At 40.1% G+C, this 26,415-nt stretch overlaps 1 protein-coding gene across 1 annotated transcript in view; it reads right to left on the bottom strand.

Moving 5' to 3' along the window:
• Nucleotides 1–26,415, bottom strand: part of GABRA2 (gamma-aminobutyric acid type A receptor subunit alpha2) — a 96,415-nt gene that overhangs the window by 56,078 nt on the left and 13,922 nt on the right. The window contains exon 3 of the mRNA XM_026700073.2: nucleotides 8,454–8,521. Coding sequence (XP_026555858.2) covers nucleotides 8,454–8,521 — 68 coding nt within the window. The remainder of the gene's footprint in view (nucleotides 1–8,453; nucleotides 8,522–26,415) is intronic.

Raw genomic sequence — 26,415 nt, 5'->3', positions numbered from 1 at the left:
CTGACTGCTTCAGCCTTGTTCAATTTATACACCATGTTAGGCTTTTTATTTTCATACCCCGGTGCTTGAACCATGTAATTTTTTTCCTTTAATTCTGCATTGAGAAATGCAGCGGTTATGTCAAAATGCCAAATTTTATGACCAATGCTAGTGCCACTCTAATGCTTTCACTCTTTACAGTTGGCGCAAATACTCATCATAGTGCACATTTTTCATCTGTGAAAACCCTTCTGCCACTAATACTGTTTTATATTATATCTCATTATTGGGCAGTACTTTCTTTTTGTATATCTACTTGCATCCTACAGCGTTGCTACCCTGTGGCAAAGTCATAAGATGTGAACACTTCCCATGGATTTAATTTCCTTGTCCATGGCTTCTTTCCATTTTACTTATTCAATTTTAGGTAATGCCAACAGTTCCTTATAGTTCCTTGGCTCATACCATTCATTACACACTTTCACTAGCAGAATACCTGTCAGGTGGAATCCCCTTGTTCCATTGCTCTGACCTGTATGGCATTGGCTGCTCCTGTGTGTCAACCCTCCCTTGCTTCACATCTTATTCAGTTTCTCCTCCCTGAACATTGGCACCATCACTAAAGTGAGTTACTGTCGCTAAGTGAATCACCATCACTAAGTGACTCATTCCAGAAATTTGCATCAATTCTGTTCCAATTTTGCTCTGCAAAGCTAGCAGACCTTGAAATCACTATTCTCTTGCTCCCATCGCTAAAATGATAGCTCTTTGAACCTGGCTCATAGCCCATAAACCTGAGTTTTCTAGCCTTTTGTTGTCCCTTTCTTCTAATTGCTTTTGGAATATGCACCTATGCATTGCTTCCAAACACGCTTAAATGTGCCAGAGATGGCTTTCTCCCATCTAGCACTGCATTATGTCATTAATGTTGAAAACTTGTTGACATGAATTCTGAACCTCTGTCAGTTTACAGCTGAATATACCTGTTGTTTATACCTTATTTCTATGTTTACCTAAAGTTTAGACATTGCTTACATTTCTATAACACTTCTATTTTAGTCTTTAGTAAATAGCAGAACTGAAACTTGCTATAGTCATCTACAGCGACCAGTGCATACTTTGCTCCTCCTAAACTGGCTTGCATTGGCCCAACTAAATCTGCATGTACCAGCTCTAGAGCTCTTGTTGTCTGCCTTGTGCTACTTCTGCATACTGGGAATGTCTTGGACTTTGATGTTCTGCATACTGCACAATCCAAATATGCCTTACATCCCTTTACATGCAATCCTTCTACATTCTGTTCCATCTTTTGAACAACTTTAAAGCTGGCATGGCCAAGCTTACAGTACAAAAGATGAACACATCAATCATGCTTTGCCAGATTGCCAAATGTTTGTGCACAATGAATATTTTGTTCCTGCGACACATAAAGGTTATCTTGCTTTATGCCGTTTGTACATATTATACCATTTTGCTTTATGAGATACTTCCCATTTACAAATGTGGTCTTAAACCCTTGCTTGTCTAGAGACACTCAGCAAATCATGCTCCATTTCAGGCACACACAAAACATCATTGAACCTTATTTCATATGGAATTTGGAATTTGCACACTGCCTCATCCAATAGCTTTAGCCTTTTTGCCATTTGCCAAGGCTACTGCATCTCCAGCAGCTGCATCCATCTTGTAAAAAAAAGTTAGAATTATTAACAATTGTTTGACTAGCCCCACTGTAAACCAGCCATTGACCTCTCCTGCAACAGCTGACTTTTGCAACAGCAATTTGTCCATCAGCTAATTGTCTTCCTTGCAAACTACTTCTTCTATCTTGCAAATAATTTCTTCCTTGCAACTTGCTTCTTTGCAAACAGTCACTCTTTAAATGAGTTGTTTGTCCACAAATGAAGCACCTCTTCTGTTGCTGGGCTGTAGTCTGATATTCCTTGCTGCTCTTTTCTTCTCTGGGGGCAGCCAGTCTGTGGAATTTTCCATTCTGCTCCTTGGGCCCCCTCCTCAGGGATTTCTCTTCATGGCTTTTTCTATAATGGTGTTTCTGCTCTTCAGCTATCAGACATGCTTTAAGAGCTTCCAAATGCAGTTCCTGCTCTGGTCTGCGTTCAAACACTGCAGAAACAATATCCCATGATTCATCCAGACTGTTTAAAACCAAAAGCACTTTCTTCGATTCAGGAATCTGCATTCCACACTGTTTTAACTCCACAAATAATGTTTGCATATTCACTAGATGCTGCTCAAGACATTCTCCCAGTTGCAAACTGGCTCTGTATAACTTCCTTGATAATTGCACGATATTGCATGCTAACACACTCATGTGTACAATCCTGCCAGACGTCCTTTGCAGTCTTTAAACCAGCTATATTGATAAACTGTTCATCTTGTAAACTTAAGATGATATAAGGCATAAGCCATTGCTTAATCGTATTGCCTCTGATCTGCAGCAGTTAAGGGGATTTGGGGTGGGTTTTCCACAATATCCCACAGTTCCTTAGCTTTCAGGAAACATCCCATCTTTGCAGCCCAAATGATATAATTCTCCTTAATTTTTCCAGCCATCCTGCAAATCTTTTCTCTCTGTCTTGCTTCTCACTTTTAAACACAGACAGTCTCTCAGCTTAATTACAATTCGGTCCTTTTACTGTGTTCTGGTTCTGGGCCCATAATCTGTTAAGAGTTTGCAGCAGAAATTCAAATCCAGAAAACACACAGTCTGATTCAGCAGGATCATTGACTTCTTTATAAACATATTAACGTATTAACATGAGTAAAGTTTACAATCCCACTTGTAATTTCTTTCAACATATCATAAGCAAAAACATAAGCAGCAGCAGCTCAGAGTAGAACTCTAGTTTTCAGCAAGCAAGCAAGTCAGTTTCAATTCTCAGCAAAGCACAGAGAGCCAAACCACGCCCAGGCTGTCAGCTCCTATTGGCTGGTCTGTTGCCATGCTTACTCACTTGCTAACTTTGTTAACCATGTCTCTGCCATTTAATGAATACACTCTGACAAAAAGCTATAGTCCCTTCTACATTCAGACTGATAACTTCAGTGCCACCAAAGCCCATAGTGGTGGAAGGGGAAGACCCATTATGAAGTAAAGTGGATTCTAGATTCTAGGCTCTATAAGGTGAAATTACAATATTTAATCCAATGAAAAGGATATCCTTTATCAGAGGCCACCTGGGTTAACAGCACCAATGTGAAAGCAGACAGGCTAGTGAAGAAACTGCATGATAAGAACCCTCAAAAACCCAAAGCAGCAAGAGAAGGGATTTAATGGCTATTTGTGATTCATATTCATACCGACACTCTTTTCCGTGTAAGGGGAACTGCTGTTAACTCTCAAAATGACCGTAGTTGAAGCTGTATTTTTCTTGCTTTGTTTCTTAGTTGTCATACTTATGGGGGCGGGGGGGGGGACTTATGGAATGTAGGAAGTTAGTGTCATGGTCTCATCAGAGCTTGTGTCCGAGGAGGACAGTGAAACGGAGCTAGGGCCAATGGAGAAACAACTGAAGGAACAAGACAAAACGGTCCCAGGTCCCTCAGGCCTTGGAAGGGATGCCAATGAAAGAGAGAGGGCACAGGATGACCAAGCAAAGGGGAACAACGGGGCAGCCAGCCAAGCATAGGAGCAATGAAGTTCCGGCCACAAGCAATTACCTCCCCCTAATCGACCCTTTTACAAGGCTCACCTGGAGAATGAGATTTAAGGAGACGCTGCTGGGGTGGCGCTTGTCGGGAACAAGCGCTGCCTTTTTCCAGTCTCACGCGCTGCTAATGACATCTGCATACTTTGCTTGCCTTGCCCTGTTTGCATTTCCCTGTTTGCAATGCTTGCCTGGCTTGGCTAGGTGCAAGTCTGCAGTGACCCAGTTCTGGCCCAGATTGTGCTGCAGTCCCAGTGAATTCTTCCTGTGACAAGGACTCCTTGGAACCAAATTCCCTGAACTATAGCTGATCTCAGAACTATGTTGCTATTCTGGACTAACAGCAGCTAGGAACTATTGGAGGAGTGCGTTTGCAGCTTTGTTGCAGTCACTGGACTTGCAGTGAATGGTGGGACTTTGGGGGGAAAGTTGCAGCAACAAAGGGGAGTTAAATCTTCATTCCAGCTGTGTTGCTTCCATGTCCAGTCCTGGGTATTCACAGTTTTCCGCCAATGTGCCAGACATAACAGCGATAAGTCTCCTGAGAACCAAGGCCAAATCAGCTTGCCCTAGCAATGACAGGAGGGAGTGCTTGGAAGTTCATCACCTGCTTGGTTGGCTAATATGACCTGTGATACAAGAGGAGTGGACAGTGTGATGATCCGGGGCATGGCACAGAGGTAACACAGTTACCTCTGGCAGTTCAACCTGCCCCTTTATTGCTCCAAATGTTCCCAAATACTCCCAAGTTTCTGGCAAGTCCCAGAGCAAAGTTCTCTCTCTCTCTCTCTCTCTCTCTCTCTCTCTCTCACACACACACACACACACACACACACACAGCTCAAGCAGCCTCTGACTCCAAAGAGCCCAGCCCAATGGGTGCAAAGCAAGAAATCCAGCAGGGCAAGTTGAGGAGTCCAGGAATCAAAGGAGCAAGGCAAGTATCCAGAAATAATGCAAGGAATTTAGGAAAGTTCAAAAGTCAGCACTCAACATTTCATGAATTCAGCATTTGTTCCCAACAAATGCCCCTCCCCACAGCATCTCCTTAAGTCTCAGTCCCCAGCTGTGCCTTGTGAAGAGGCGCGGGGTGCTCTCTCAAGTAGCTGGGTTAGTCTGCGCTGTTCTCACCTTCTCTCCACTCTCCATGCTCAAGGATCAGGAGGCGGCAGTCCCTGATCATCCCCTAAGCTCTGTCTCTCTTGTTTACTGCTAAGCCTCTCTTGGTCATCCTGCCCCTGTTCCTCTCTGCCTACAAGCCATCCTTATCCTAAAAGGCCCTGGCCTGACTGAATTAGCTCCTCCCCATTTTCATCCAAAGCCAATGAAGCTGCCTCCTTCCTCTCTGTCAGCTCCAGTTCAAGCTCGTCTTCCCCCCCAGATTCAGGCTCTGATGTGGACATGACAGACAGCATCTATTCTTTAATTATACCAAAAACATGGGAATTATTCAGTGTTTCACCTCTGACAATGCCGATACAATGTACCCAATAAACAGGATTTTAGAGGAAGCCAAGGCCTTAAGAGTCTTGAACTGGTTGAGAGAACTACTCGGAACCATGACAATAGGTTTTAGAAAGATTTAGATGGGGAGATAGGTAGGTAGGTAGATAGATATTCTAGAACCCTTTTAGATATTTCTTTCAAACATTTGCCTTTTGGCCAGTTATCTTTCCTGGTTTCTTTGATTTAATACAAGGATCAGGTCCACATGCTGAAATTCATCTGAAATTTTCTAAAACCTATAGGAATATGTGTGTGTGTGTGTGTGTGTGTGTATGTATGTATGTATATGTAAATGTATACGTACATGCATGTGTGTATGCCACCATTTTAAAACTACACAAAATTTGATATACAATATTTGAAAACTAAAGTACACATAGAAGCCCCACAAAAATTTAAAAAGTGCCCCCCGCCAAATCTGAAATTTTGTGTCAACTCATAAAACATTTCTATGCCCGTTTTATAGTTGCCAACAGAAAAGGGAGGGAGGTAAAGAAGTTTGAAAGAGAAGCACAGCGGTTTGGAATCGAAAGTGCATTACATTCATAACTTGCAGAGATTGTAACAAGGCGACCGGAGTTTCTACCGTGCAAATCTCTAATTGGAGAACATGATTGATGACTCTTGGCTATAGATGTGTTTTGTTGGAAAATATGAATTATGATGCACCCAAGGGAGTGGTGGGAAACCAGGGTCGAAGGTGACAGTGAATTACGTGTCTCAGAATCAGCTTCAAACAGGTCCTGACGACGTGTTTGCTCCTAATAAATTCATTATAGGTTTTGAAGTTTGGCTCAAGGCTCATGATTTAATTAGGGCAACTGTCGGAATCCTGACAGCAAGCCGATTCTCATAATTAATCACCCCCAGCCTCTCCCATCTCTCCCCGACATCTGGAATGTGTGGAGAGAAACTCAAGACAGCCATGGCAGAGGGAGGACTATCAGAAGAAAGCTTGCTCCAGGCAACCCAAGCAGAAACAGACTTGGCCTCCAGCCAGAAGCAAACAGAAGCTGCCAGCATAATTACAGCTGAAGCGGAGAAAACTGATCCAGTGAATGAAAGAAAAACAGATGAGTATTGGTGGAAAAAAAAAATTCCCCAAAGCTTCGGAAGTTGAGCTCCCCTATCCCCAGGCCAAAAGCGGGGGAAGGCCCCTGAGTGAGCTGGGAAGAGTGGAATGGCTGTGGGACTGGAAACAAGGCAGAGCTCATGACGGGATCCCTGGGGAGATCCATAGAGCAGCTGAGGGAGGGATCTGAACAGGCCACCATTCGAGATGATGGCCTGTCTTGCCACCCAAAACAGAGGGGAAGTTTTACAGGGCCTTTTGAAGTAGGGAGAAGCAGGCAAGACCCCAGCCCTCCCTCTCCACATACCAGAAGGAAAAAGAGCCCACAGTGGCAGCCAGTGCCTCTCTCACGCAGCAGGCAGTCCCTTCCTTCTGTGCGAACTAGAGCTGAGGAGGAAGGTCAGCCACCTCAAGTGCAGCCTTACAGAGGGTGACAGGGAGAGGAAGGAGCAGAGTCCAATGAACCGCCCAGGTTCAGGGGCAAATTTTGATGGAGACCCAGACCAGCTAGCTTTATTCCTTGATTCAGCTGAGATCTACCTGGAACACTATGGACACCTCTACCCCCCCCCCCCGAGCCATGGTGAATACCATTTCAGAGGGGGGCTAGAGGGAGAAGCAGAAGATGAGCTCAGCAACCTAAAGCAGGGAGGGTGGCCCATCAAGGAACGCATCCGTGAATTCAGGAGAATCAGTGGGAAGTTACCCCTTTTGCCTGAGCAGATGCTAGTTCATTTTTTCAGAACCAGCCTGGACAAGCAAATTAGCAAAGTAATTGCTGATTGGGACATCCCGAAATGACTGAGTGGTTCCGAGCAGCCACAAAAGTCGACGGGGCATTACGCGCTAGCAACATGAGGAAGCCATTGGGAACCAAAGAGAAAGGGCAGCCAGACCAGAGATCACCCAGCCAATGGGACAATGCAGCACCACAACCTGTCCCAAAATCAACCCTCTCATGAAGCCCAGTTAAATGCTACCGATGCTGGGTTGGGGGTAGGGCACATGGCAGCGGCATGTTTAGCCCCAGATTCAAAACCTAGGCTGAAACCACCACCCAGGGCATGACTAGAACGAGGCCCCAGGCGTGTCACCAATGCATCCCAGAAGGCCCTTCAGGCTGAAGAAGTCTCTCCCCACCCATCTGAAGGGGGGGGGGGAACCCCAGACAATGGCAACCAGTCACCAGATTCTTATGACAGCGAGGATGAGGGTGAAAATGACCCAATGGTGAGTCAATCGGTTCCCCCTTTTGTCTTCCCAATATACCTTACAGCCCCCAAAACAGGAATTCAGGGGACTTTCCAAGCCATAATAGATTCAGGCTGCACTAGGTGCCTGATCAACCTATTCCGGTTCAAACAGGTAGATGACTCCCTATTGAGAGAAGCCTATGACACTCACTTAACCAAACCAGTGAGATTAGAGCTAGCAGACCACTGGGAAAAAAAATGATTCATAGTGGCTCCCAAAATGACAGATGCGGTCATACTGGGACTTTCTTGGCTAGACAAGTGAAGCCTGACCATCTGGTGGCAGGGGGGTGGCTGAAGATTGATAGCAAAGGGACCCTAACCTCTTCCTCACATCAAATAGAAGCACTGCCCACACAGGGACCCCTCCCAGAGAGTTCACCAGAACTGGCAGCCACCTCCGACAAAACCCCAGAGGCTAGACGGATCCCAAGAGAATATCAGGACCTCACTGGAGTATTCAGCGAGGGTGAGTGTGACATCCTATCTCTCCATTGGGAGACAGACTGTGTCATAGAATCATTCCCGGGGCAAAACTACCAAAACTCAACATGTATGCCACGATGCCCCGGGAAATGCAAGAAATGCACAAATATATAGACAAAAACGTAGCAAGAGGGTTCATCGAGCCAGCCAAGACATGGGTCGCATACCCAGTCCTGTTCAAAGAAAAAAAAAGATGGGACTATGAGATTATGTACGGATTTTAGGGCTATCGATCTATATCCACTCCCACTCATGAAGGACATGCTATCCCACCTAGCCAAGGGGAATAAATTCATTATAAGTTTTGAATTTTGGCTCGAGGCTCATGAATTAATTAGGGCAACTGCCAGAATCCTGACAGTGAGGTCCTAAACTATAACTTGTTTAGTTTATGCCTAAATCTGGCACTGGTAGGTAGACATTCTTTCTACTTCAGTTCAGCCATATCATTATATATATCTCAGAGATTATTTCAGTTACCATACTCACCATGTCAGTATCTGAAACTGGTCCAAAACTGGTCACATAGATGTCTGTAAAAACTTCAGTTGTACTATCTGGAAGAAAAAAATAAAAAAAATTGAGAATATCTGTTTTCTCCTTGGGAGATTACTGATTTATATACTGAAATTGTCAGATCCATGTATCTGCCATTCTTCGGTGGAAGGAAAGGGGGGCGGGGTTGGACTTGATACATTTAATTTTTTTTCCTCTCCATGTATCCTAAATATTCCATTTCTTACATTGGCTTTGTATAACCTTTTACACAATTTATAACCCTTGCCTGGCGCCAAAGGTACCTGTGGAAAAATCTCACCTCTTCGAGGGATTTAAGGGGAGAAGGGGCCATGCGGATTGCAGCACCAGAAGGTAACTCCTGGGAACCTTTCCTTACCTGCTCTCTCAGAGACAGTGGGATAATAATGTTCACACTAGGGATTGGTGGAATCCACATTGGACTGCTGGGAGTGGTTCTAATTCCCTTTATCTTAGTTGCACGCCCAGAGGGACCCCAGACCCTGCTTTGAATTTTGACCTATTTTACCCCTCTTTAATAAAAGGATTCCTTTTGAAATATGTTAGGAATAACAAGGTTACCTAACGTAGTTTGGGTAAAATAATATATATAAACTATGATAGTAAGTTTAAGTGTGTGTCACTTTAAACTGCAAAGCATGTAATTTTGGGTGCGGTTGTGAACCGCCATAAGAGGGAGCAAGAGAACCTGCTGGATTGCTGACGATTGCTGGTTTGATGGACTGATGATTTGCTAACTGCGTGTTCCCTACTGCTGAGTTGCTGAACGTCGAAGGAAGAAAGGAGGTTTGACTTCTTCATATCTCTACTGCGAGGAGATATATTACTGGACTGATATTTGTAAGTTTACTGACCTCTCTTTTTCGACACTGGACTTTGCAACTGAATAATCCCCGGACGGACTGAACTAGTGTATGATATATGGACTGTTTGATTATGCTAAAAAATCTTACTGGAATAAACTATTTAACTAGCACAGTGTATCTGTTTTTACTGAGTGTAAGCTACAAAAAACGTTTATCTCACACATTTTGCCTGCCTGCCTGCTTGCCGTGCAGATTCTGCTAGGGTGTATCCCTAACAAAATACAAAGTTTTCAAGAGTTCATACTTATATTTTGAAGGAGGGGAGAGGCTGGTCCTTACATAAAGCAGGGTCTGCAATAGTGGTCAACCTGGAGAGATTTTTTTTTCTTCCAAACTTTTACTCTACTGAGGGCACCACCCTGTGACAATGTCTGAATATAGCAGCGAGCAAGGGGAAGCCGAGCGCTGGGAGAAACCTTGATAACTACCCAGCGCGACACAGGCTCTGTATGTCCCATCGAAAACATCAAATCTGTCTTCGAAAGTTCCAGGAAGCCCGGATGGTCTATAGGTGTAGGAAAAAGGGAGAGATGGGATGGAAGAGCCAAGGGGGTAACCCTCACCGGCGGCAGTCAAAAACCCAAATGGAAAATGGAACTGGAAGCCCCTTCTGATCAGAAAGAGATGATTGAGGAACTGCTGGTTCAAAGATGGACTTAACGATGACCTGTATACTGTCTGCCTGGCCCACGGGGCCCTGCACGAATGGTACATAGTAGCAGAGATCAACATGACCTGAAACCAGTATCACACAGGCTGGGCTTGGAGAAGATCCCCACCCATGGGGAAGTGAGACCCTTTCAAACCCCAAACCGCCATGGCACCAAGGCCATCTGTCCGCTTTAAGTGTGGGAAGGAGGGGCACTGTGCAGCGGAGTGCCATTCAAAGACCCCCACCATTAAGTCTGATCGCCCATTGGGGGAAAACCTGGAAAATCCAACCCCTGAGGAAAAGAAACTGCACTGAGAAGCTGACAAGCCATGGGGTTTCAGTCCCCTCCAAACCCAGAGGAAGAAACTCCAGCACCCTGAGAAAATTTGGGGTGCACCCAGTGCCTAATCAACCCAACCCTAGCAGGGAGATTGGGAGAATGAAAAGGAGAATGAAAAACCCCATCAGTTTCTGCCAATTAGTACTATAGTTGGGGGGTGGGCAGCCAATTTTACACAGAACCATTACAAATAAAACTGGGGGACCATAGCGAGGCTCTCGTGTTCATTGTAGCCCCGGGAATGGAAGGGCTCACATGGCTATGGAAATGGAACCTTAAAATAAACTGGAAGAGAGCAACTGTACAATTCCAGAAACATGTAACATTCACAAACATCCCAGAGGGGGTGAAGAAAGGAAAAGAGAACAGCGAAACAGCCATGGCCAGCCAACCTGCTGAACTCACTAGCATCCCCAAAGAATATCAGGATTTGGCCAAAATATTTAACTAGGAAGCATCTGATGAATTCCTGCCTCATTGCGCCACGGATTGTGCCATTGAGATCCTGCTGGGAGCTAAACTTCCAAAACCAAAAATGTACTGCATGTCCCCATGAGAACTAAATGAACTCAGAGCGTTTATTGACAAAAATCTAAAAGGGGGTCTCATCGAACCCACCCAAGTAAAAATTGCAGCCCCAGTGTTGTTTCGTGAAAAGAAAGATGGCACCCTTAGGAAAGGGGATGAGTGGAAGGCTGCTTTTAACACCCCACTAGGGTGCTACCAGTACTCCCTTTCAGACTACAAGGAGCCCCTGCCGTATTTATGCAACTAACTAACAAGGTCCTCCATGAACATTTGTAGAAAGGAGTCCTAGTTTATCTTTTTTTATCTTTTTATTTTTATTTTTATATACAATAAATCCATTCCATTTCAACCGTGCATCGATTAGGTACATATTCACATGCTTACAGTTTACAATAAATACTTTCCTTATTAATATAACAGAACAATAATCACATTTTCATATAACTAATATCCAATATATCTGATTTACAATCTTCTTTTATTGTTTTATATATACATCTAATCCATTTTATTTTACTTTCTAATCCTTTGTAAAATAAATCCCATACCATATAATAATTCAGATTCTTCTTTTTCTTTAATTTCCAATGTTAATCTATTCCTTTCTACACATTCAAATATTTTTTCAATTACTTTTCCCTCTATCGGTATCTTGTCACTTTTCCAATTCTGAGAAAATACAATTCTAGCTGCTGTTAATACATGTATGATTAAATGTTTTTTCTTTACTGTAATCTTCAGATAAGATTCCTAATAAAAATATTTCAGGTTTCAAATCTATATGTTGTTTAGTCATTTTTGCCAACCGTGTGAATTTTTGTCCAATATCTTTTACCTTCTATGCAAGGCCACCACATACGGTAGTATGTTCGTTGTGTTTAATGACACTTCCAGCATTTGGTTGATTTATCTTTAAACATTTTCACTAATTTTGCTGGTGCTAAGTGCCATCTATAAAACACCTTGTACAAATTTTCTTTATATGCTGCCGAAATTAATTTATAATTTCAATCCCAGAGTTTCTGACATTTATCTAGTCTATAGCGTATCCAAAAAATGTGCCCATGCTATCATTGTTTCTTTAACTTGTCCCTCCTCCAACTTAACACCTAATAAATAACAGTATAGTTTTTTAATCAACTTATGTTCTGTTCCTGTTAATATGTTACCCAATTCTGTCAACTTTTTGTTAATCCCCTCATCTTTAATATCTTTTTCATACCTTGATTGTATTTGCGTATACAAATACTAATTTATCCTTGTTCATTCAATTCTTGTTTTGAGCTCACCCTTTTTATTCATGCACCCTTTCATTCATGCAGCAGCAGCCAAAAAAGCTAATGCAATCCAAAGTTGTATTAACAGAGGGATACAATCAAGATCAAAGGAAGTACTAATACCACTCTATAAAGCCTTAGTAAGACCACACCTAGAGTACTGCATCCAATTTTGTTGAGCACATTACAAAAAAGATGTTGAAACTCTAGAAAAAGTAGAGAGAAGAGCAACCAGGATGATGAGGGGACTGGAGGCTAAAACATACAATGAACGGTTGCAGGAACTGGGCCTGGCTAGTCTTGTGAAGAGAAGGACCAGGGGAGACATGATAGAGGTCTTCCAATATTTGAGGGGCTGCCACAGAGAGGAGGAAGGGGTCAAGCTATTTTCTAAACCGCCTGTAGGCCAGACAAGGAATAATGGCTGGAAACTGAGCAAGGAGAGATTCAACCTAGAAATAAGGAGAAACTTTCTGACAGTGAGAACAATCAACCAATGCAACAGAAATTGCCCTTGGAAGTTGTGGGAGCATCATCACTTGAGATGTTCAAGAAAAGATTAGACTGCCATTTGTCAGAAATGGTGTAGGGTCTCCTGCTTGGGCGGGGGGTTGGACTAGATGACCTACAAGGTCCCTTCCAACTCTGATTATCTGTTATCTGTTATCTATCTGTTACCTGTTATTTAAAATATCTTTATACCTAGTAACACTTCCCATTTTACAAACATTTTAATATACAAGTGCTTCCATTGTTGATAACCAGACTGGTATCTTCATGTAGTGCTGTTCCCTCATTTTTTCCCATACATGTAACAATGCATCTCTGACCATATGCCTTTGAAAGTACCCATGTGTTTTACTTCTCCTGTACCACAAAAATGCATGCCAACCCATTTGTAAATCATGTCCTTCCAACCTTTTATTCCTCGACATTATCCATTATTTCATCCATGTTAAAGCCGTAGCTTGATAATATATTTCCCAATTAGGTAATCCAAATCCTCCTCTAATTCTAGCATCCAGTAACATTTTAACATTAATTCTTGTTAAACCCTTGCCATATATACTGTATTTCAGTATCATTTTGCTGATTTCTTCAAAATATTTTTTCTAACTTTATCGGAATTGTTTGGAACAAATACAATAGTTTGGGCAATATGTTCATCTTAATCACCTCAATTCTTCCTCTTAATGATAACTGCATATTGCCCCATTTTTCTAACTCTGTCTTTATCTGCTGTTTCAGTTTATAATAGATATCTTCTTTAATTGTTCCACATCTTGCTGTTAACTGTATTCCTAAGTATTTAATTTCCTTTACAAACTGAATATCTGTACTCTTTGTCAATATTTTTTGTTTCTTTATCATGTTTTTCACAAATATCTTAGTTTTCCCTCTGTTTATTTTTAATTCATCCATTTTCCCATATTACTCTATTCTGTTAATCAGCCTAGGTCCTGTTCCTAGAAGTTATTCTAATATGAAAACTAAATCATCTGCAAATGCCTGTAATTTGTACACCTTTTTTATTTCCATCCCTTTTCTCTCCTTATCTTCCCTAATAGTTCTGTATAATACTTCTAAAGTTAATTCAAACAACAATGGTGATAAAGCACACCCTTGTCTTGTTCCTTTCTCAATAAGATGTTTTTGCATCAATTCTCCATTAACCAATATCTTTGCATATTATTTATAATATTTATAATCTTAATCACATTAATAAAACTTTCCCCAAATTCCATTTTCTTCATTGTGTCAGCATAAATTGCCAGTTCACATTGTCAAAAGCCTTCTGTGCATCTAGAAATATCAATGCCATCTGCTTCTCTGGGTGTGCTTTTATTATTCCAATGTATTTAAAATTGTTCTCATGTTATCTCTTATTTGTCTCTTAGATAGGAATCCATTTTGATCTGGATTATGAATTGATTTAAGTATCTCTTTAGTCTTTCAGCCATTACTGTCACAAATATTTTATAATCCGAGTTTAACAACAATATTGTCTTATTGTTCTTAATCTATTGTAAATCATTATCATCTTTTGGTATAAGAATATAAGCTTCCATCCATGAATTAGGTATTTTGGCTTTAATCAAAATTTAATTAACTACTTCTAATAATATGTCACTTATAGAGTCCTGTAATGCTTTATACATTTCTGCTGGCAGGCCATCCTGAAAGGCAGGAGGTCCACCCAATTGGACTGTTGATAATTCACATAGCACCTCAGATACTGCTCTACCACGGCATTCAATCTCTCTGCTCCCCCATTGGTGCTTGGATGAAAGGCTGAGCTAAGACCCTGGGACAACCCAATAGACCGCAGGAACTCCCTCCAAAATTTGGCTGTGAATTGGATCCCTCTGTCTGAGATAATTCTCCATGGTACACCATGTAGTCTGTAGATGTGCTTCAGGAACAGCTTGGCTAACTGGCAGGCTGAGGGTAGTCTGCTGCAGGGTATGAAATGTGCCTGTTTGGAAAATAAGTCTATTACAATTCAAATCACCGTGCTTCCTCCACTTTTTGGCAACTCCACTAGGAAGTCCATTGCAATCTCCTCCCATGGCCTCGTTTGCTACGCTACCATTTGTAGCAGTCTGGGGCATTTTCCTGGTTGTTTTTTCGTCATGGCACAGATGGTGCAACTTTTCATATAACTGTCTATGTCTTTCTTTATGCCAGGCCACCAGAGCTGGCCAAGTGTAAAGTCTTTAAGAACCCATCGTGGCTTCTCTGAAGAACTAGGCTGCATAGGGATTCCAGGACATAGAGTTTTGTCCCCTTCCATGCCAGATTATCTTTTTGTCAAGGTGTGTTGATTGTATCGGAACTAGGGGCCTGCTAGCAGTTTAGATTTGAGTTTCGTAGTTTGGTCGTCTGCAGGTTGGTCTTGCTGATCATGGTGCTGTCGTTTGGTGGTTACTTGGGTAGCTATTTGGGCAGGGGGGATGATGGCGTTTAAGACTTCCTCCCTTCTGCATTTGTACTAGGGCATGTGGGAGAGGGCATCAGCCAAAAAAGTTCCTTCCCCGGGGATGTGTTTTAGCACGAAGTCAGATCAGTTGAAGTATTGAGCCCATCGGACTTGTTTGGGTGATAGTTTTCGTGGGGTTCTAAGGGCTTCCAGGTTTTCATGGTTGGTCCAGACTGTGAATGATCTCTGCCCCCCTTCCAGCAGGTGGTGCCAGGTTTGCAGTGCCCATCTCACTGTGAAAGCCTCTTTTTCCCATGCAGCCCATCATCTCTCTGTGTCCATGAGCTTGTGGGAGGTTTAGGAGCAGGGCTGTAGGCTTCCTTGGTTGTTTCTTTGGAGTAACACTGCTCCCACTGACACATCACTGCTTGAATGTCTGCTTGAATGACAAAGGGTTGTTAGGGCTCAGGATGCTTCAGTACTGGTTCTTTTGCAAACAGTTCTTTCAGCGTTTCAAATGCTTTTTGGCAGGTTAGGTCCCACTGTAGGGATTGTCCCGGGCGGTGTTTCGTTCCTGGACTCCCTGTCTTTAGGAGGTCTGACATGGGTTTGGCAATCCTCACAAAGGAGGAAATGAATTGTCAGTAGAAGTTTGTGAATCCCAGGAAACTTTGTAGCTGTCTGCAGGTACGAGAGAGCTGCCAGCCCAGAATGGCTTGTACTTTGGCTGGGTCCATCTCTATGCCCTCATTGGAGGCTCGGTAGCCCAAATAGTCCAACTGTGCACAGTGAAGTTTGCATTTTGACAGCTTGACATACAGGTTTGCTGCTAGATTTTTTCTAGTACCTGGCGGACTAGGGGTATGTGGTCGTCCATTGTCTCAGTGTAGATGAGAATGTCACCCAGGTAGACAAGAACCCCCTTATAAAGATGTTTGTGTAGCACCTCATTTATTAACTGCATGAACACTGCTGGGCCCCCCTATAGTCCAAAAGGCATGACCTTGAATTGGAAGCTCCCTAGGGAGCAGTTGAATGCTGTTTTCCATTCATCTCCCTTCCTGATGCGGACTCTATAGTATGCTTCTCTGAGATCTAATTTAGTAAAGACCTTCCCTTTGGCCAGATGGGATAGCGTGTCCTTCATGAGTGGGAGGAGGTATATATTGTGTACGCACAGTCCATTGATCGCTCTAAAGTCCACGCATAATATCATAGTTCCATCTTTATCTTTTTCTTTGAACAGAACTGGGACTGCAACTCATGGTTTGGCTGGCTCAATGAACCCTCTTGCTAAGTTCTGGCCAATATATTTGTGCATTTCTTGCAGTTCCTGGGGCGTCATGGCGTGCATTTTGGATTTTGGTAGTTTTGCCCCAGGAATCATTCCTATGACACAGTCCGTCTCATGGTGGGGAGGTAGGATGTCACATTCAGTCTTGCAAGGTGTTGATATTCTCTTGGGATCTCTCCGACCTCTGTCTTAATCATTTTAATAAACCTTTCCCCGAAATCCATTTCTTCCATTTGTGTCAACATAAACTGCCAGTTCACGTTGTCAAATGCCTTCTGTGCATCTAAGAAAATCAACACCATGTTTTTCTGGATGCGCTTCAAAACATTCCAGTGTTCAAGATTGTTCTCATATTGTCTTTTATTTCTCTCGTAGGTAAAAAACCATTTTGGTCTGAGTGTATAAATTGATTTAAAGATCTCTTTAGTCTCTCTGCCTTTATTGAAGCAAATATTTTGTAATCCAAATTCAGCAATGATATTGGTCTATAATTTTTAATCTGTTGTAGGTCAGAATCTTCTTTTGGTATGATGTAAGCTTCCATCCATGAATTGGGTATTTTTGCCTCCATCAGTACATCATTTAACACTTCCAGCATTATGTTACTCAGAGAATCCTGCAAGGTTTTATACAGTTCTGCAGGTAAACCATCTGGCCCTGGTGCTTTCCCATTGTTTTGTCTTTTTATTGCTTCTGTTAATTCCATCATTGTAATTCTTTCCTCTAGAATTGTCTTAATTTCTTCTGGTATTTTAAATAATTCGGCTTTTTTGTAGGTATTCTTTAATTTTTCCTTCTCCAACTTGCTCTTGTTCATATAATTTCCCATAGTATTTTTGAACTATTTCTTTTTTTGTCTTCATTTCTGTAGCAAAGGTTTCCTTTATTGTCTGTTAATTGAGAAATCCATTTCTGCTCCTTCTCTTTTTTTTCAGTCTATATGCTAACCATCTTCCTGGTGAATTTGCATTTTCAAATAAATTTTGTTCGGATCTTTTTATTTTTTGTGCTAATTATTCTTTGCCTGCTAGTTCCATTTTATGGTTTATTAAATTCATCTTATTTTGTATGGCCTTTCTTTGTGGGTTTCTTTGCAGTTCTTTTTCCAGTTTTTTATATCTGTCTTCTAATGTCTTTTGTGCCTGTCTCCTTTTTCTGTTTCTCTTTCCCACATGTTATAGTTAGTCCTCTGATATAAGCCTTTGCTGTGTCCCATACATTTTGTAATTAGGTTTCTTCTCTTCTGTTTTCATTAAAAAAGAATTTCAATTCTTTTTCCATATATCTAGTAAATTCCTTTTCTTTCAATATTAAATTTTTCATTGTCCATCTTGACCTCTTTTTATGTCTCTTCCATGTTACTTTTATCAGATTATGGTCTGCCTTGGTATATGTTTCAATACTTATTTCTTCTATATTAGAAATTAAATCTGTTGATGCCCACATCATATCATTCCTGGAACAAGACAAATGTCTGTTTGAATAAAATGTATATTGGTTGTTTTTTGGATGTATTTCTCACTATGTGTCTTGGATTGCTAACTCTTTCGTCATCCTGACGGGTTTTGGTAATGTTTCTCAGGGGTTTTTAATTTGTTTGTTTGTTTATCATTTGTGTTTTATAGTCCATTTCCATGTCCTCAATTGCATTAAAGTCTCCTAGGATGCATGTACTTTCATACTCCAATTCCATTATTTTCTTATGTAGTTTATCATAAAATTCTTCTTGATTCCTCATTTGATTCATATATTGCCACTAATAATGTCTGTTTGCAATTCATCATTATTTTTTGTTACTCTTGTAGTTCTTATCTCTCTTGCTTTCTTTGGTTTTATTTCTCTTGTCGCTCTTTCTTCTTTTTCTCTTTCCTCTCCTCTTTATCGTCCATCCCTCTTCTCCTGCAGCTTCTTCCAGGTGTCTAATTTCTTCTATTTCCCTTGTTCTCTCTCCCTCTTGCTCTCTAAAATAATGGTCATAAAATTGTTCCACTTTCTCTATAGAATCTAAACTATGTCTCTGTTCCTGCTATGTCACCATTATTCCCTCTGGTATCAGCCATCTGAAATTAATCCCTCTTTTAATTAAGCACTTTGTCACAAATTGGTATTCCCTCTCTTAAGTCTCGAATTCTTCTTGGAATTTGCTTCAAAACTGTTATTTCTTTCTCTTTATACTTCAGTGGGTCATCTCTTGCTTTCTGTAAAATTTCTGTTCTTATAGCTTTCTTTGTGAATCCCACATGTACCTCTCTTGGTAACTTATTTCTCAATGCATATCTGGTCTGGACTCTAAATAGTTCTTCGATATTAGCCATTGCTTTTTCTTTAGTCACCTGCGAATGCTTTGCCAACAAATCTGCCATTATTTCTGCTAGGTTTTTCCCCTTTTCTTCCTCTATATTTTGAAACCTTAAATAATAGTCAGTGTGGTCCATTTCCAATGAGATAATTGTTCTCTCCTTATTTTGATCAGCTAACATCAATCTATAATCCGTATCTCCTACTCTTTCTTTCGGTTATATCTGCTCTCTCTGCTATATTTTTCATATATTGTTTGTTTTTCATCATCAATTGTTGGACATTCTCTATCTTTTCTTCTACATTTCGTACTTTCTCTTCCACTCTCCCTATTTGTTCTTGGAGACCTTGTAGAATCATTTTGATCTCCGCTTGCATTGAGGCCACCTTCTCTTGTAGTAACATAGAATCCATGGATCTTTGTCCTGCAGGGCTGGAAGCAGCTTAGGAGGAAGCAGAAAATGGCACAGATGTTGTTTTCTTTGTTATAAAATATTTAAATTGTTATATCTTTATAATCCTTTTTGTAGTAATCTGGCAAAAATAAAAACAATTATAATCCAAAGAGAGGTTATTATGGCCTCTCCCAAATTCCTTTCTTCAGGTTCTTCTGTACCCTAATCCAAGTTGTGTTTATGGTAAACTCAAAAATACACACACACACAAAAAGAAGCATTATCACAAAAAAGGAGAAAAAGAAAAAAATAAAATAGGAAAGAATTTAAAAAATTTAAAAAGGAGGATTGAAAAAGGAGATATGAGTGTTAACCAGAAAAATAATGTATAATAGTACTGCAATGAGAAAAAATAAAACAAAAATGTAAGTAAAAAAAATAAAAATTCGATTATCCAATTATAGTCCACGTTAGGTCCAACCATCAATTAATTTTCTAACAATAATTTCCACAGTGCAAACTTGCAGGTGTTCTTCAAGGAAAAAAAAAACAAAGCAGTCCAGGAGAAAGGGAGTTTAATCTTCTGTTTCCTTGTATCTAGTTTATTTCTTTGAGTTTCCAAGAGTTATACCGTTTTAAACAGTAAAGTTCTCAGTGTTCCACTTTCTGACTATAAACACAGTATCTTTATCTTTCTATTCCCATCCTTTCTATTCACATACTTTATCTTTCTATTCCCATATAGTCCTCTTTCTCCCTCTGTCTTCTATTTCCTCTTTCACCTTTCTCTCTTCTCTTTGCTGTAACTGTCCCTTATTATTTAAAGTTCTTCAAAGTTTGTAATTAAACACAGGAAAATGAAAAAGTCAAAAAAAAAAAAAGGAAAAATCCAGATACCTCTTATTTTTTCTTTTTTAATCCATTAAATCCAATAAGTCCAGTCCAGTTTCTATTCATTCACAAATCCTTAGTTACTTCCTTTTTCAATTTCTGCCAGAAAAAGCTTTCTTCCCTTGTATAATAATTCCTTCCTTGTATAATAACGAATTTTCTTTCCAAATTTTTATCTTGCATTTTTTTCCCAAGCTGATTTTGTAAAATAAAAGGTCTAGGAACGGTCAAACCACAAACATAATAATTTCATACAAATATATTGTGTCATACTTGCTGTCTACTTCCAACTGTCATGTCTACAAGTCTAGACGGAGACCTGTTATAATTTCATCACTATGCATCAAATAGCACTTGCTCCAAAAGATTTTTGCTAAAACAATTCAACAGAAACGCAAGAGACCTAGTGTAATGTAAGCACAATCCTTTTCCACTATTCATTAAGGTAGTCTAACTTTCTGCAGGCAACTGTAGCATATAAAATTATAGTGCTAGGTTAAGTCATATTAACTTGGATGGCTCAATGCCTAAAGCATCTTTGATCATCTCTTTTATCAGGTTCAGGCAAAATTCTGGACTTTGAGGACAGAGTAGAAATTTGATCTATAAAACCTGTTCTTGCACAGTCCTTTAATATCACAGATTGGTGATACATTATAACTTGTGTGCAGTGAATGTTAATTTTTTTCCTCTAGATCAGGGGTGTCAAACTGGATTTCTTTGAAGGCCGGATCAGCATTATAGTTCTCCTCGCGGGCTGGCTGGGGTGGCGTGGGGACAGATGCCTCCTGCAGCATCCTGGCAGCCAAAACGGAGTGTGGGGGAGGGGGTCTGTGCATAGTCCCCCCCCCCCTGCACCTCATTTTAACTTTCCATGGCCTCCTGCAGCACTCTGCTGGCCATTTTCGGGCCATTTTTGGTCCGCTTTGGGGTTGTTTTCAGCCCATTTCCAGCCCGTTTTTCACCCCATTTTTGGCCAGGGGATTTTTGGCCCATTTTCACCCCCTTTTAAAGGCCATTTTTGGGGGCATTTTTCAGCCATTTCCAAAAGCAGGATCTCCAGATTCTTATAACAAAATCAAGGTAATAGTATTTTTGCAATTTGAACAGATAGCGTTTTCAGCCAGCAGAGTGCTGCAGGCCAAAAATGGGCTGCGAAAGGGTGCACATCAGTCCTTTGATATTTCCAGGCCGGCCCTGCAGGCCAGATTTAAGCTCCCTGTGGGCCTAATTTGGCCCATGGGCCTTAAGTTAGACACCCCTGTTATAGACATTTGGCAGTGTAAGGTCCCAGAAGTTTTCCCGAGCCACTGAGATGCCAAAGAGAGTGAGACTCGAGTGAGACTTGCAAAAATAACAGCTTTTTTATTCTTTGACCAAAGCAAAAAGTCTGGGTGAATGCTATATCCAAAACATACAGACAAAATGCATGTAAGGCATAGCCACACCCTGCAATAGTGGCGCAGAGTATTATATACATTTTACGCTGATAGAAACAAAGTTTATACAAACAGAGACAAAGGTTCATTATTCAATGTGAGCAATGCCTTGTCCATGCCCTCCCACCCCTTATCCATGGAGCGTTCTTTGTCCATGCTTTGTTATTTTACACAGTATCCCTTGTCCTTGTGTGTTCGTGGTCCTAGGCAGCTTATCTATGAAGCAAAATGGTCCTGAGAAGTGTCTCCAAGGATGTGCCTAGCTCTGAAGCAAATTGCAGAAGTGAGAAACCAGATAGAAAAGGATACAATTCTTCTACAGAATGAATTACTAACAAATGATTGCTAACCATAGCAATCTTGAACAGAAGCAAAAAGCAAAGATTAGATTGATTCATGTCAATATGTCCTTTCAAGAGAATAGAAGGGTCCTGTTTAATTCTAAAAATTCTCTGTAAAATATTGTATTTTGAAGGCTGACTAGGATACCAGTACAGTTGATTTGTAGTTATAGAATTGTATGAAAGATAGATATAGCCTCCATTAAGATCTCTTTTGCTCTGACAGAAGAGTTTGCCTGCCCTATCTTACTATTCATTAGCAAACAGATCTAGGAGTTAGGATTATTCTGTTCTTTGTGAATGGAACTTGTAATCAGATACATTCTATGGGTTCGTCTTCCGAGTGCTCGGTTTTGAAATGTACAAGTGCTGAATATTGACATCTTATAATGTATAATATATATACAAAGTACATACATTATTTTAGGCAAATCTTTGTTTCTCCTCTGCCATTCCCATAGTTTTCAAACTGAATAAAAAGGGACTTCTTTATTGAGATGATGATAAAGCTTAAAAGGACACCTCAGCCACTATTAATATGCAAGCTAATTCCTTGTTACAGCCAGGATTTTAGTTCTCTTGAAGATGAACAGAGCTGTCTAGCACTTTTATTTACACAGAGAAAGAATATTTTCATGATCTGGAATCCTTTATAACATATTGAGGGTCATTCAACAGATATATCAGTTTGAAAAAATAATCTTCCTTAAGAAGAGAGAAAATATCATTTTGAAAATATCATTTTGAAAGATAAATGATAGGTCTGCTACAGCAACAACTTTGGCATTCTGCACAGGGGAACACTGGCATACACACAAAAAGAAAATGACTAGAACATGACTAAAACCAGGATCTAGTTTAGGGTGCCCTGTGTGTGCCCTGCACCATTCAAGATCCTTCTCTTAATGCAAAGTGTGTACATAATTATAAACCCAAGAAAGAAGAATATGAAGAAATACGTAGGTGATGCAATAATTTCTCCTCTGATTTGGGTCAATAATTCGTTTTTAAATATACCACATCATTCCAAGATTTGTGAGGCATACAGATAGCCCTTGTTTACGAACTGCCTTATTTAGAGTCCATTCACAATTAAGACAATGATGAAAAAGTAACTTTATAACCAATTCTCAAACTTACAACCTTCATAGGTCTACAAAATAAAGGAAAGCTGAAGTAAAATAATAAGCACAGCTGTGATTTCATTTAGTGACTCACTGTTTAATAAACAAGTTGCTAAATGAGGACTACATGTAACTATTGTGTACTCCTATTTAGGTATGATTTGTTATTATCATATTTGGCTGGAATCTTTTTTCATTCCCTTGTTATGTTTACTTGGACAAGAAAGAACTTCAGCCCAGAACAAAATAATGTTGGAAAAAAATGTAAAATTTTTATTTTATACAGTATATATTAATGCCATGATAACAAGTGTTTTAAATTTAGATGATTTTTTTTAGTATATGAAAGGAGAAATACTATGGTTGTTTTGTGAGAAAGCACCAAGTATTGTTCTTTACGAAAAATGGTTAAAATTTTCTTAAAATATCCGCAAACACAGAAAAGAAAAGCATATCTTACATATCTTATGTGTAGAATTAAACTATTACAATTTAGATCCATTCATTCAACAATAGTTATGTGTGTCAAGCATCCAGAAAGTATCCATGATATCAGTCACTCCGATTATCTCTCCAATTGATTTATCAGGAACAAATCTAGCATGTCAAAAGCAATTTCCCAAGTGAAAGTTTTTTGGCACGTTACACAGAACTCACCTTCTCTCCTCCCACTTCTACACTTCATAAATCACGAGAACCAATTAACTGCAACTGGAAATTCTTAATACGACACACAGAATAACCTTGAACTTTTCAACTCTTCTAACTCTCAAAAAAAAAATGTAGCAGCTGAATTTCAAAGCTGACAGTGTGCTTTATTTATAATGGAAATTAAGCATATAAATATGTGCTGAAATTGGTTCTCCACATACAACTTTTGACACTGAAATACAGCTTGCATATATTAAAAAGTCAGGTTCTTTGGGCTAAGTATATTTGGTGCAAGACAGCATATACTTCAACCCTTATAGTGCCTTTCTTTTTTGCAACTGTAAGAACATGCAATAGCTATTTTCCTCTGTTGGTTTCCAGCTCACAGATTCAGAAGAACAAAGGCTTCATCAAGAATATGAGTCTCTGAGAACAATCTTATCCTAATGTTGTTATCTGAACATCTAACAGTGAGCTTAACCTACCACCCAGATGTCCAATGGATCCAAAGCAATAGCTTTTTTAAAACTTAAATTAAAATCTAAAAAATGACGTACAAACATGATTTTGCACTGAGGTTTGTGCATTGAAGTCTAGTTGCTTTCCCCCATATCTATGCAAAGAGCATTTTAATTATGTGACGCTACAGAGGATTCTGAAACACTTTGTTGTTGACTCATATCTAAATCTAAGTGCTCTTGTACTTTCTAGCATAAGTTATTTATACTGTAGCTGCTGAAATAATAAAAAGTCTATAGTTTGATCCTCTTGGTGGTTCTGAGGAATGCGTAACATCCTTAAATCTGAAAAATGTAGTCCTCTTTCTCTAACTGGTTATTACTGTTTTTTCAGAAATGAACCACCAAAACCTCCAGCATTAGATTTCTGAAAGTACATTTAGTAATAAGGTAAAAGGTAAAAAGTAAAGGTTTCCCCTGTCCACTTGTGTCCAACTCTAGACGGTGGTGCTCCTCTTTTTTCTTAGCCAAGGGAGCCCGTATTGTCTGAAGAAACATCCATGTAGCCTGCATGACTATACACTGAGGTGCACAAATGCTGTTACTTTAACTTAGTAAATTAATATGTATCTCTGTGTTGTCTCATTGCCCGCCAATATGATTAAGATCCCAGAATACCCTTTGATTGAATCATTAGCATAATTTAATGCCCCTATTTTCAAGAAGCAACGTTTACGCTACTCCTGCTCTTATTCCTGCTGTCCCTCTTCCAGGTGAAGAAAAAAACTATTGGTCGTTAGAATAGCTTTCCAATATAAAGAGTCATTTTGGATAGTGAGATGAGTGGCATATTAAATAAATATAAATAAATATTCTGAAGAGAAGTGAATGAATAATGAAACAGAAGAAATGGGGTCATGGAAGTTGAATAAGGTCTATTTAGGATGTATTATGTAGTACGTAGTACAGTTTGGGGGCTTAATCAATTTTAATGCAGGTTTTAAATTAAATGTGTTGAACGTGCAGCATTAAAAACCTGAACCATTCTGAAATTTGTTTACATCTAAAACTGAAATATTTCATACAAGAAAATATATAACTGATTTTAATAAATAAATGCCAAAAATAATCTAAAGTATCAAACCAAGAGCTTAACAGCTCTAGGGAGGCTTTACTATGACAGACCACCATTTTGCTGCAGCTACCAAAAGTGTTATTCTGCGAAATGGGAAATCCCCACCTCACTGCCACCTCTGTCCCAATGCGCTCTGCCCATCCGCTCATTCGCCCACATGCCCAACTCTCCCTCTGGCTGGCCTCAGCGAGTTGTCCCTTCTGCAAGTTGGCTGTGTAGAGTTGGTCTGAGCTGGCCACGGAGAGTTGTCCTAGACCTCTTCAGATTTGGGAACTGGGAATGACCGTGAGGATCAGAAAGAAGACCCGCTACCAAGGCTATTGTCAGATAAGGGCTTGAGCCCAGCTCAAGAAAATAACTTAGAAAACATCTCAGACAAGCCACTCCCTTGTTCGCACTCATGATAAACTGTAGGAGGGGGAAATACATTCAGATTTACAAGACACTGTTACATGTAGTCCTTGGATTACAACAACTCATTCAGCATTTGTTTAAAGTTACAACAATATTAAAGGGGGAAATATAACTGGTCCTTGTAGTTGCAGCCATTGCATCATTCCTATGGCTATGTGATCACAATTTGAATGGATATTGAAAAAAATCAACCAGAAGAAATAGGGAACATCAGATAAATCTTATTCAAAGATTATGAATACTCCAACAGAAGCTTCCACCTTAATCTAGGAAAAATCTTCTTCAAGTCAAATTCAATTGCTCATGATTTAATGGAACATGATACTTTTTCTGTTTTAACTTCCTAGTTGTTTCATTTTCTGAAGCACTGATATTTCTTATTCAATCTTCGTGTTTCAAGTTGAACTACGTGCTGACGTCTTGCTGGACAATCTAAAGCAGAGGTGTCAAACTTAAGGCCCTCAGGCCACATCCGGCCCATGAGGTGCTTAAATTCAGCCTGTGGGACCGGCTGGAAATATCAGAGGACTGGCGTGTGCCCTCCCACAGCCCTCCATGACCTCCTGTAGCACTCTGCCAGCCAAAAACACTATCTGTTCAAATTGCATAAATACCATTACCTTGTTTTTGTTATAAGAATCCAGAGAAGCATCTTGTAACCAGGATGTAAAATAATCACATGTAAGGAGCAAGTTTGTAAGAGCTGCTGGGGCTACAAAAAGTGAATTTTGAAGAAAAGGAAACTATGAAGGTTGATGGGAAGCAGACAGAGATGATGACTAATACGGGGAATTCACAAGACTTTATTTGCTGCAAATATTATTATCCAAGCAAGAATTTAAATTTGTTGCCAACATTAATCAGTATCATCTAAAAAGTGATTGTCAGTTG

Source organism: Pseudonaja textilis, chromosome 6 (genome assembly GCF_049901715.1).
Source record: "Pseudonaja textilis isolate UNSWEBS1 chromosome 6, rPseTex1.2, whole genome shotgun sequence".
In the NCBI taxonomy this organism is placed as follows: domain Eukaryota; kingdom Metazoa; phylum Chordata; class Lepidosauria; order Squamata; family Elapidae; genus Pseudonaja; species Pseudonaja textilis.
The sequence above is the reverse complement of the archived record's forward strand: the minus strand, read 5'-3'. Positions and strand labels throughout refer to the sequence as shown.